Genomic DNA, 13061 nt, shown 5'->3' with positions numbered 1-13061 from the left:
GCTATTGGCAATTCACAAATAAATGGATGAATTGCAAATTACTGAGAAATCTGGTCCAGAAAAAATATGCCTCAGAAAAAATGTCCTGTACAGAGAATTGTTTTTGTAGTTGGCTTTGCTCTTAGCTTTGTGTCATACTGGAAGGAGTAAGTAATTCTTTTAATAGTGTACTTGCATTTTACCGCTCCTGGTGCAGGGTTCAGTTATCCTGTATAATTAGCTCTTGTGACTGGCCAAATTTGGCTTGGATCCAAATCTTTGGGTGAAACTTTTAATTGTGCTGTTTAGCAGCAGTATTTGGCGCAGGTTTGCAGCATGCTTCCTTAAGCAAATGAAACCTCGGTTTATTAATTCCCTTTTCTAACTTACATTGTAGTCTGAACCAGATTCCTGGTTGCTGGTTTATTTGTCTGCTTTCTTTTGTTACTGAAAAGCTAATTAATTTTCTGGCCTTTTTACCATTCAGAGAACATTATTTACTCAGTTGTGCTGTGCCCGGTAAATTGAGGACTGAAGCTTTAGATCCTCAGGGTTCCCCTCAGTTGGTGGATTGTTTTACCATCTCCAGTTGATTGCTCTGCTCATTTAATTTGACAGATTCAGTTATCAGACTCAGGCCTGCTTGTACACATTCAGCTGGATTGGTTTTCCCCTGGGAGATCCAAAACTGAAAGGCAGTCCTCGTTTTGAAAATATCTGTTGCTTTTCCCTGTCTCTAAATCACTTGCCTTACTTTTCTTGTTTAAGTTCACTTGGTGTTAGTGAAATGCTCTGCTGAGTGTGAACATGCTCTGTGCACAAGGGAAAATTTGCAAATTGTAAAAATGTGCATGTTAAGGGGGCCTCCCCAAACACTGCTATGTTACTTTAAGTGTAATGTATGAATGTATCATGCTAAGCAGGTAGATTATTTTTCATATTGAAATTCAGCACTTACCGTGTGCCTACATTATGTCTGCATATTAGTTTGTCTGCTTTGCAGAGGCATCAACATCACCTTGTGATCCTCCATCACATTTCCAGCGCTGAAACAGTTAACAGTGCTGCTGCTTAATATATTGCTTTTACAACGTCTTTTTAGTTTCCAGGACATTGAATGAAATCAGGTGGATGTCATTAGCTGATTTTAACAGATGGGGAGACTGAGGCACAGAGGGGTAGGGTGACTTCATCTGCCTCTCTTTCTTTCCCCAACTTCCCTCCCCTTCTAGAAGCTGTTTTTTGCTGCCAAACAGCAGAAGAGTTGCTAAAGTCTCATCCAGTTCAATATTGTAATGTATTTTTTTTTAAGGTGTGAGATAGAGGAAAAATTAAAAAATACTAGTAGAAGGCAAACTTTAGAGGAAGGAAGAGATACTTAACCAAGCAGCAAATCCTGCTATTGTCTTTTCCAGAGGCCGTATTCTGCTTGAGGATACGTGAGTGCAGTGCAGTGTCTGCCAGTGTGAGCAGGGCTCAATCCTGAATTGTCAAAGCAGAGGAGAAGTCTAACAGTGTTATGGACTCCTGCATATCTGGGGCTTTTCCCTGACTACTTCACTTCCTTCATTTTAGCCTCTCGACCATGCTTCTATGGTCAAGCCTTCAGATTATCTATAGTGGTATTTCTCTCCCTAGCTGCCTGTATGTATAATTTTGCTCTTTGGAAACATCTCTTTTTATCCACTGAATTCCTTTATTAATTCTGCTTGTTAAATTGCAGTCATCATCCATTGGGGTGCTTATATGTTTCTATTACAGCAGGAATATTTGCTGGTATATAGAAATATTCATGGTCTAATGAGGACTAAAAATTTTAATCCCTACAAAGATTTTTAAAACCACTGAAACTCCCCAGGACTTAATTACAAGAATTGGGGAACAAACTTGGGAAAATTGATGAACTGTTTATTGTCAACCCTTTTTGCCTTCTGGAAAACAAACTCCACAAATGATTATTGTTATTTGTTAGTTTATTGTGGTAGCTTCTGGACACTGCAGCTCAGATCAGGGCACCATTGTGTTTGGCACTCTGCACCTCTGCAGCTAAAGCCAGACTCTACTTTCAAGTCTTTTGGGGCTGAACAGATCAGAGAGGGGAAGAGTGGAAAGGGTAAAGCTGAGCTCCAGGACCAGTGGCTCATGCCCTGGGGTGTGTGCTGTGGTTCCCTTCCCAGCCCAGAGCCCTATATGTCTGCAAGGCCACCCTCCTGAGGTGAGAAAATGCCCTTGTTTCCTATGGTATACTTACATCATGTCTGTTGATGTTATGCCTTGTGGTGTTTTAGGCCCAATCCTGCCCTTCTTTCCCTTGCTCTTGCTCCTATTTGCTCTCATAGCAGAGGGATACAGTACTTCTGGGACAAAGACTTGTTTCAGTCGGATGGTCAGAGGGCACAGCAGGAGAAAGCAATGAGTACAGCCTTGGGGTGTGCAAAAGTCCTTTTTTGTGTGATTAATTGGGATAGGCCAAGATATTTCAATTTTTTTGCTTAGCTTCATGTTCCAAGCACAGAGGGCTGGGAGCAGGTTTGGATGAGCATCAGGTGGGAGGGGGTGGGGCGTATGGGGTGGGAGCCTTGCAGGGACCCATCTTGTTGAGATGCTGCTCTGTGGCACCTGAATGCCTCTGGGCCTCCCACCCCAGCGGCTGAGCAGAACCAGTGACAACCCACACCCCCATTTCTTAAAAGAGGGGTTTGGCACTGAATAATCAATCTTGCAGGCATAGTGTGGGCTACTTCTTGGAACTCACATGGTCTCTTAGGTAAGTAAAAATCTCCACAGACTGCTCTTGTCTGAGCCACTAAAATGCCATTCTCAAATATGCAGATGACCTAAACTGTGGATTTTTAGGCAATGAGAAGAGTTGCATGCTCAAACCAGGATATTTAGATGTATTAGGATATTTATTAACCACACGGGGTGTTCCAAGGTCAGTTTATATGTCTTTGTAAAATGTTTCCAGATCTGTGTGGAAGGCACTTGGGAAATGAAAGGCATATTTTTATTATTATTGTTATTATTATTATTGTGGTTTTATTATTCTTACTATTATTACAGCATCTCACTACTGACGGGCAACCACAGCTGCATGCTCAATTCAAGCCACTTAAATTTAAGGTCTGATTTAACAATATTGACTCTTTTTTCCCGTTGAATCCATATGCTGAAATGTGTGTTCACCTGCAGAAGTATCATTATGAAATATGTAAATGAGGTTCTTTAAAAGAAAGAAAGAAAATGTGGAATTAATATTAAGTGTTCACGTTTATATGGTAGGACTCAACTGGGCTTCAAAGCAACCAACTATATAAGCTTGTGGTTTCTTTTCTGTCACTAAGAAAGAAAACGCATTGATTAAAATAAAGCCAAGACATCTCATAGACAAAGGATAACATTTACAGTGTTCAAGGGTCTGACACAAGCTATGAAGAGTCCACAAAATGGAAAGCTGGGTTTCACAGTCAAGTGTTGTAGTCAGTATGCTGCCTGTGCCTTATGTAATATCACACCTTGCCCACCCACACACACCTAGAGACAACAGGCTTCTCTGAAAGGTCTTGGCATTATTCAGAGGAAAGACTCCCAGCAGTCCCCCTGCACAGTGTTTAACCTTATCTTTACTTACACTTAGGAGGTTTTTAGGGTTTTTTGGGGTTTTTTATTTGTTTTGTTTTTCTTTTTTTTCTTTTCTGTGGTACATCAATAGTTGGTATTTTTGTAGTAGATATGGGGGGAAAAATCCCATTACCCATTAGCTCCATGGTGTGTTTTCATGGCAGCTCTGAAGCTTCTGGTCATGGCTGTTATGTGCATTTTGTAACATTGTCCTCATGCTGTTATGATTATTGTTATTTTATTTCTTAAAGTAGAGATGAAATGTTACATTGTGAAGACACCTGCTAATTATTAAGTGGTACCTAGACTATGCTTTCTTTAGACTTTAAAATAGGAAATCATTAACCAGAGGTTTTAAAGATCTGCAGAAAAGACAAACAGGCCTGTGAAACCCCAGGATCTAATAACAAAGAAGGTGAGTCATTTTTCCAATGCCCTATGAGTTTGAAGACATCCTTACTCTGTTTTTTGAGTAACAGAGCTCAATCACATTTCATCCTGGTATAAGTTAGCCCTGAAGTTAACTGTTTTGCAAAAAAAGAAAAAAAAAGGAAGTTGCTGGCTGCTAATTAGATGTATTTTAACTGCAATGTCATTTTAGCAGCTAATATTGGTATTATGTGCTTCAGTGTGAATCCTTTGTGAAGCTATTAAACTGTGAGAGCCTGAACTTATCAGAAATTTTTTAACGTGGCTGGATTTTTGTATCCTTGTTCAGAAACCTGTGGGGAGTGGAGGACTTCTCTGGCTCAGGCACACAAAACACATTTCTTATCAACTGATTACCGATATGGGCAGCTGAGACCTCCTTACACCTTCCTTCTGCACTTTATTTTTTTCACTTTTTTTTTGTTCTCCTGGCAATAATATTTCTTTGTGTTGCACTCTCCCAGGCAGTGGTCAAGCCCCACGATTCACCGTCTAGCTGAGGAAAGGGATTTGACAGCAGGTCTTGGCTATTTCAGGGTAATTTTGGCTCATGCCAGTTGTATACAACAAGTTGGCAGTTCCCAGTAGCCAGTAGGCTCTCAGCATCAGGCAGGCTCCTGCTTTTGAAAAGCAATGGCCCACAGCAGATGATGGACTTAGCCATCATTTTCCTATCAGTTTCTCACCCAGGTTTCTTACTTTATAATTGCTGGGTTGGGTTTCTTAGGGTTTGTTTTTCCCCTCATCTTCTTGCATAGGTTGCTTTTATTCTCTTTGCACTCTAAAACAAAGCGACTGATACAATATCCAAACTGTTGAAAAAGAAGGGGATTTTTTCCTCCCCCCATTTATTTGCTCAGATTTGAATTGGGTTATCTGCCTATCTTGTTTATGAAATTTTGTGCTGTCTTTTCTGCACAGACTGTGACTCCCAAATCTTCCACAGCTCCATTTCCATATTCCTGCGTGCTTGTTCTTTGTTAATCACTTGGCAAGCGCTTATTTGAATATTAAAAATTTCTTTAATCATCAAAGGCAGGAGCACAGCTTCATGAATATTCATATTTTTTTCCTCCTCAGACTGGATTCTAGTTCATTACCCTGCAGTAAAGCCAAACAGTCATCAATCGCGCTCATTACAGCCGCTGGCGTTTTGATTGGCTGCCTGCTGCTGGTAGCCCACGTCCCCCATCCTCCCGCTCTCCTCCATGAGCTGTCGTGTACCTGCCAACAACAGCAAAAAAAAAAAAAAAAAAAAAAATTTAAAAAAAAAAATTTCAACAATGCAAGAATAAATTTCTCTGGTTGAAAAACAACTTTGCAAACTTGTCAAACACTCCTTGTCACTTTTTTTTTTTCCTTTTGGTTTTGCACCAAAAAATTAAAAAAAAAATTACAAGGGAGAAACTTGAGCTTTAGAGATGAATATTTGTCAAGAGAGTTGACGTAAGTTTCATTTGCATAATGACTTTGTACTTCTGCATTAATAAAATTTGCATATGAAGCCATGTTAATTACTCCTGATCATGCTTTTTGCATTCATGCATAGTAATTTTCTCCGACTTGTGAGAATTAATGTCTTGGCATGGGGGGAGGAAGGGGGGGAGTTGGGGTTCTGTCAAATTTCTGTGCCAGTGCCCCTCACTCACTCTTTCTCCTTCTTGCTTGCCATGTCGCTGTTCTTGATCTATGACTCATTTATATATTATAATTCAAAATTCTTGGGAGAAGGAAATGTATCAATGTATCAAAGGGAATCCTTGTCTGCCAGAAAAAAAAAATCCCTGAGCAAAATACTGCAAGAAATCATTTCCCTACTCTCCTTCTTTCCCCAGTGCAGCCTTTCTATTTCCAGCTTGAGCAAAGTTTTTGGTTTAGCATCATAAGTTGGGGAACTGCTCCAAAACCTCTGTGTGTGTGTGCTAGGGGAGGAGGTGAAGGCTGGTGTGCAGGTGTGTCAAGACTGAGCACTGGATTCCATGCATGAGTGTGTGTAGTAACGTGTCTGCCTGTACCACTGAATCCTTCTCAGGACTCCCCCTTCATCTTTCCTATGGGGTGCTATGCAGGACTGCCACTTGCAGGTTCTGTATGCATAGCTCTGCTAGTTGCTATTGGAAATGTTTGTGCATATGTGTCTCTTGTACACCCTTTGTGTGTGTGCATACACATGCATGTGTTACATTTGCTTTGTCACGTTTGGTGTCTGTGCTAGAAGACATGGCGGAGAGATAATATCAGGTGGGAACAGTCCATAGGGGAGAGTGTAATGCAGATGAGACAACATGTTTTGGGAAAAGCCTGGAAAAAATCTGTTGGAAATTTTAATGAGTAGATCCGTCTTTTATTTTTGGATGTGTCTGTTCAGAGCTGCTGCAATGGTACATGTAAAATCCATCTCAGAACATCTGCAGTATTCTCCCTGAACATGACAGGCACAGGGCAGGGATGAGACTGCAGCCTGCAGTCTGAATTTGTTGCCGTACACTGTTTGAACAGATGTTTTTCTTTTTATTGAAAGAGAGTTTTTTAATAATGGAGCTGAGCTTTAGTCTCTAACCAGCTATTGATTGATTTTCCATCGCCAGACAGGCACAGAGAGACACACAGAAAAACTTGGTTTGTGCCCTGTTAAGTGGCTTACATTTCTGCCTGCACACCTGCCTGTCTGCCTGTGCACAGATATGCAACCAGGCACCCACTCAGACAAGCACACAACATCCCCAGGGATGCACCAGCTATGTGTGGCTGCATTTATATGTGACATGAGACGTGAAGATAGATCTCTTAAATTAAGATCAGGCTGCCTGGTCTGAGCCATTCTGAGGTGGGATGTTGTGAATGCTGCCTGTGGCTCCATCTTTGTGTTTTGCTCAGGGACTTTTCTGCAGATGTGCCACAGAATTGTGGCATTCTACATATACCATATCGTATGGCCAGTCATGCCTAGGTGCAGGGAGAAGGATAACAAAAGGATGCAATTTATGCCTTGATTGTGGCTTTTGTCATGTTCATCTAGGCTCTTATGCTCATTTCCATCTTCTGGGGTCATGTCCAATTTGCCTTATTTTCTTCTTTGCAAGTTTCAAAACAGCAGGGAGAAAAAATTTACTCTTAGCAGTGCCTGGGAGGCAACATACCCTATGCAATATGCCAGGTATAGGCAGTGAGTATATGCCAAGCCTGTTTAAAGTGTAAAGACAAAATTCTCCTTTACCATCAGCAATGCAGATATTTTATTTACATCGTGACAGTCCCTGTGTATGTTTCACACTCATACTATGTGCAAAATTCCCCCTCACATCCATGCAGAATAAAAGCAGAATATATAATTGAGATCTGCAGTGCAGGTGAGTGATTTCCCAGTGCTGACCCAAGAGAAAAATTGAACCTTGCACATCATGTCAGTGATGTCCAAGCCACACAAAACTGCACATATGTGCCTGCTTGCAACAACCAGATCAGGTTTTTGCCTCTAAAGCTGCAGGACTGTTCCTGTAGTCTGCTTTCCCTCAGTGCTTGTTGTGGCTGTGGCCTATGTGGAAGTCAGGGCCTCACAGGAGTGTTTTCTTTTTGAAACCTGTGTGCAACATGATGTGGTTGATTTGCCATAGGATTGCAGAGACTAGCTTCCTTCCATTGCCTGGTGCTTTGTGGGTTGAGCAGAAAACTGTAAACATCACCTTAGGATGTCTGTCTATCTACCTATATCTATTTATCTTTTTAACTGTTTGTGTTTGTCCATCATCTGTAGCATTTAAGTTGAAGAATGGTAGAGTTCTTTTCTTAATTTTCAACTATAAATAGAGACATTATGGGGAAGAAAAGTCCCATAGAAGAGGAGATGGAGAGGCAAAATAAGGGCATGTTACTAGCAAACACAAGCTGAGTTTTTCTGAGCATCACTGTTATTCTTCCTGTAGCTGTGAAGAAGCATCCCATACCTAATGATGGAGCACTCCTTTTTATCATGTTTTTCCTTGAGGCTTTGATATAATTTCCCTCTCCATGATTGGTCACATGATTTGATCCTATAGCACTGTCCTATAGAATTTGTGTCAAATTTGTTTCAAAGAAACAATGTGGTAACAAAGAGGAGGAGTCACCTGGTTTTATGTTGCTTGTCTTTTAGCCGTGGACTTGGGAGTGGTGGTGAGACTCCATTTGCCAGAGCATCTCTTCTGTGACTTTTGCCAGAGTCCCTTCTTTTTCTCCCTTACCCATCCGTTTCTTTCTAACACTAGGTTAGCACTTTTTAGATTTCCTCATATAGATATCAAAGGACAGAAAAAGACCTTCAGAGTGACATGTTCAGTTCCATCCATTCACTGGCAGTTGGTTCATGTAGTCCTTTCCAGAAATTTGTTAGGCACCTTGTTAAAGCAGATTGCTGGCTTGCCCCCAGTGCTTCTGTTAGAAGGCTCTTACAGAATCCGTTTTCCCAGATGGCTTGAAACCTCCTATTTGTAACCTTAATTTTCTTTTTATGTTAGTGGAGGCATACTGGATCAGAACAAGGAGGGCCTTCCTGTACCCACTTGATGAGCATTTTCTTGGGCTCCTCGGTGCTGTGCAGACTGCATCAAATTCATTGCCAATGGAAACACGGGATCCATCAGGACTAGAGTAGAGGCTATTACTTGCAGAATAGACTTGTGTGTTAGGACCCGTGCACCTCCATGTTAAAACCCCATGCAGTTGTGGTTGACAGTATGCTTGATGGGCTTCATATAGTTCTTCTGTGTGATGATCTGCTTCAAAACCTGGAGTATGGCACCATGATGTGCACAGGGCCAAATGACTGCAAGACCAGTGCTCTTGGTCATGGTGGGGCCACAGGCATGTCAGATGTAACCTGAGATGTTGCTGCCCTGTGGCCCTACTCTAAATCCTGATTTCAAGCTCACAACTTTCCCAGCAAGGATGAATGCCCAGAGACCTCACCATAGCCTATTCTAATCTAGTTTTAAAAATAATTTTAGGAATATAAAATGCAGTTGTTAAGTCATCGTAGGGAATATTTGCTACTTTTTGCTTGTTCCACGAAAAATAAAAAAGAGAACTAGTTGCTCATATATGTTAAAACATCAGATGAGTTGTTCATATAAACATGGAAATACATGTCTAACATTATTTTTCCCTTGCCTGGCACATTGTCCTGCCCAAAATGCAGCATAAGTATGACCTTCATAGTAGTTATCATTACCTACTTGTGTAGTACTTCCAGGGAGATCAAACAGTTACAAAAGCCAAGAAACTGAGGCCCCCCTTTCCTCCAAAAAAATCCTTCCTTATCCCATGAGCCACAGAAATGGCTTCTATTTAAAACCAATCCTCACAAAAGAGCACAAATTTTATCCTTGATGCTTGAAGCTCAAGTATTTACACAGGGAATTTAGGCTCTTCACTTGTGGTTTTGGCAAAAGCTTCACACAAATGTTTTGCACTGGTGGTCTCTTAGCCATTTAAGATAAATGACAAAATCAAATGCAGTCCTTGCAGACTGGAGCGCTGGATGCCGTGCCAAGGATGAAGTATCCCCGTTTGCCCCACACGTGTAGCTGTCAGATCAACATGCAGGCCTAGTTTCCAAATCAGGACTCTTGAGGTGGAGAGTCTTCCTTAGAAAATGTTGCTTTTCTAGGGCTGGGGAGAGCGTGAATAAATATTACTCCTTGCTGCCATGGTGTTTGCATGTATTTGCAAGGTGCACACTCATCTAACAGACAGAATTGCCACCATTAAAAAAAAAAAGAACATTTGCCAGAAGTTACCCCACAATTAGCACATGTATTTCCTGATCTCAATACAGGGGGAAACTGCGGTTTCTGATCTACCACTGTGTGGTAACAGTTGGCAAATGCCAACTTTTTAATGCTGACCACTACACCACACATCTTCATTTAGAAATTGTCCTTGTTTAGTACCTGCCCTTTATTTAATAATTAAGTGGTAGGCATAGTTTAAAATAAAAGGGTGGAATACTTAGTGAATGTAAAGTGATGTAATTTTCTCGACTTCCCTTTAAACTGTGAATTTACAACAGCCAAAAATGTAGCTCATACTTGATTCCATGTGTATGTTTGTGCGTATCTTTATTTGTACAGGTGTATATTGATATTTAAAACATGTATCTTAGTTTTTCAAAGCCGTGCAGCTCAGTTTGGACTAGTGCCAGGAGGAGCGAGCGTTTCCAGCAAAGCAGGAGAAAACTCTTAAATACAGCTTTTAACCGGCAGGTGATTCCTAGAGGGGTTAAAAATAAGTAATTCTCTTGAAAGTTACAATAGCATCTTATAGTTACCAGGAAAAAGGTTGCTCCCTCCTTCACAGGCTCAACAGGGAGGTAGCCTTCATAATCGGGGCACGCAACATGCACAACTGACCACAGCTCAAGCGGGAAGGCAGCACAGTGGCCGCCAATGCTTCCTTCTGGGAGCTTGGCTTCTGGCACCTCTCTGAAGCCATTTGAGCTCTAAGTCACCGCACTTTGTCCAGGCTGGTGTGTGGAGCCGGCTTCGGCGGCAGCTCAGCAGAAAGCCTGCCCAGTTTTGTGTCGGCTCAATGCATTAACACAGCCGTAAAACAATAATCCCTGTTTTGATTCAGTCCCTGAGCAAGTCTGCCTCCTCCAGCTCTGCTCCACTCCAGGGCCAGCCACTCCCCAGCGCTTCGCCCCTCTCTGTGCCCCCTGTGGGCCCCCAGCCCCAGTCTGTGAGTCCCCCAGGTCTTTTCTTGCTCTTCCCCCACCCGTCAGCCTCAGCCACACCCAGAGAGGGGTTCAGACCAAATGTGTAGTGCCTTAGGCAGCCAGCCCTGTCTCACCTGTTTCCCCTGATGATGCCTCCTCTGTCCCTTCAACCTTAGATCCAACTGACAGTTTTTTCTATTGTTTTTTCTCCAGGGCCGTCCAGGCCTGCAAACCTGCCGGGGGCTCCCATAGCTGCCTCCTCCCACCCTCACACATCTGTGATCACGTCACCTCTCCGCGCACTGGCCTCCCTCCCGCCCTGCCTTAGCCTGCCCTGCTGTGGTGCACGTGCAGTCTCAGTTGGCGGGACTCAGACTGAGATTCAGACTGAGACGTCAGGCACATTTGGATGTCATTGTCAGTTGTCAGGTAATAGAAACATTATTTTTTTTTGTTGCTATCTGAAGGTCAGTAGTGCTGCCACGTGATGTCATCTTTGCTGTGGGAGAGCTGCTTTCACTGGGTTGTGTGTGGAAGGCAGAGAAAATGCCCTAAACCACCCACCTCCACTTCTTCCTTCTCCCTCCACCATGGCAGAGCATGGGGAGCAGGAAGGGGTGTCCAACTCCCTCCATATTCCCATCTCTCCCCCCTTCCTGCCCACCTTCAGCTGTCACCAGTGGCTGCTGCTGGCCTGATGGTGCCACACTGTGAACAAGTGTCTGAGACTCCTCACAGAATGTGATACACTGGTATCAAGATTTCATCTCTCTGGGCTGTTTGTTTTAAGCTTAATTGGATAACATTTAACATCTGACATAGTTTTTTTTTCTCTTCCATTTTTTACCTCTCCTCCCAAATCATTAGAAGTAAAGACTCTTTTCCACGTCCATGTGCACATGAGATGTATATACTCCATCCTCTTTTCTCTCTTGCTTAGAGAAAATGCTTCCTGGTAACTTGCCATGAATCCATCTCCTCTTTCCTCTCAGCTTTTCTTTTCCTTTATTCCTTTTGGCTGCCTGACTTTTGTCACCACGAGGAGGGGAAAGTGATGTGGAAATGAGGGCTCACCGAGCTAGCCAAAGAGTACATGGACATATTGTTGCCAGACCCCATCGTTTCAAACCCAGTGATCTCTTTGAAATCAGTGGGTGTTTCTGAGTGTGGCTTAGTTGCAAGATTGAATCTATGGTGAACTGCAGGCTGCAGAGGTGAAAATGGGGAAGGCTTAAAAGAAAATACAGCTGTGACAAAATCCACAAGCGTTTATGGAGTCTCACTGTGGTGGGCCAAACCCTGCAGCTCTCATTCACGCTAACGTGTGTGGACTTTTAACAGGGAGTTTCAGAATGATTCTGGGTAAGTAATGCATGGGGACCAGAGGATTTAGAGAAACAGCAGCTACTGTCAGGAGTAAACCTTTGGGAAATGGCTTTTCAGGTCCTCCTGAAGCAGGGAAAACTTTGCTGCACTCAGCTTTTTCCTTCCTCAAGCAGTGGTACACTATATCTCATGAGAACATCCCTATACATCCTTGTTGTAATAAAGCAATACAAAGTTTTGCAAGAAATTTAAGTTTGCATCTTGGAAACCTTTGGTCCTGAATGATAACATATTCTCAAGAGGAGGCTGAAAGCCATCCTCAGGGTCCTGTCTCAACCCTGGGTGTAGCTTAGGGTAAAATGAGGAGGGCTCTCATGCTGTCTGGGAGAAGCTCAGCCTGCACCCATCTGCTTGTGCCAGGACACAGGCACTGGGCTTGCAGCAATACTCTGTGTGGTGCTGTGCATTCAGTGAATCCAGGAAATTTGGTCAGATTTCCTATCTGAGCTGCCATACGCAGCATAGATGGAATGATGTTTTAATCAGGCTCTGCTTCATTGGCCTCAGCGGATTGACCAGCTGTCTTGAGACAGGTATAGTAATAGGCTCTACTGAATGGTGAGAGCTGGATCAGAAAGTCAGATATCTCCCCTGTCTCCCCCCTTCTCTCCTCCCCCTAACCTGTAAATAAAACTGGAACTGATCTCATGTTTTGCTGTACTTTCTCTTCATGGGTCCAGTATACATTGTAGGTGCCTTTGGTACGCAGGTAGTTGTAACAGTGAACTGGATGCTCAGGTTCCCTGTTCCTCTTGTTGCCAGCAGCTAGTGGTGAGGGAAGCAAGCACAACTAAAAATATTATAAGAAGGAAGGAATAACTTATTAAAGAACGTGGGAAGGCAAGGCTTTTGTACTTTGGGTAGTTTGAGTTCTCACTTTGGAGTTGTGTTCTGTGAGTCTTCAGAATTGCCTGTTTACTGGGAGAGCAGTGCCAGCTCTGTGGAGAGAGAGACC

The 13061-nt window shown here is 42.7% G+C and overlaps 1 protein-coding gene across 4 annotated transcripts in view; it reads left to right on the top strand.

Moving 5' to 3' along the window:
• The window catches only part of BCL11B (BAF chromatin remodeling complex subunit BCL11B), an 89809-nt gene that overhangs the window by 30836 nt on the left and 45912 nt on the right, over positions 1–13061 (top strand). For 2 of the 4 annotated variants that reach the window (XM_008492680.2, XM_008492673.2), the window contains exon 3: positions 10934–11149. The exons of the other annotated variants lie outside the window; for them this stretch is intronic. In XM_008492680.2, the coding sequence (XP_008490902.1) occupies positions 10934–11149 (216 nt within the window). The remainder of the gene's footprint in view (positions 1–10933; positions 11150–13061) is intronic. 4 annotated transcript variants of the gene reach the window in all.

The sequence above is a fragment of the Calypte anna genome, chromosome 5A (assembly GCF_003957555.1).
Source record: "Calypte anna isolate BGI_N300 chromosome 5A, bCalAnn1_v1.p, whole genome shotgun sequence".
In the NCBI taxonomy this organism is placed as follows: domain Eukaryota; kingdom Metazoa; phylum Chordata; class Aves; order Apodiformes; family Trochilidae; genus Calypte; species Calypte anna.
The sequence above is the reverse complement of the archived record's forward strand: the minus strand, read 5'-3'. Positions and strand labels throughout refer to the sequence as shown.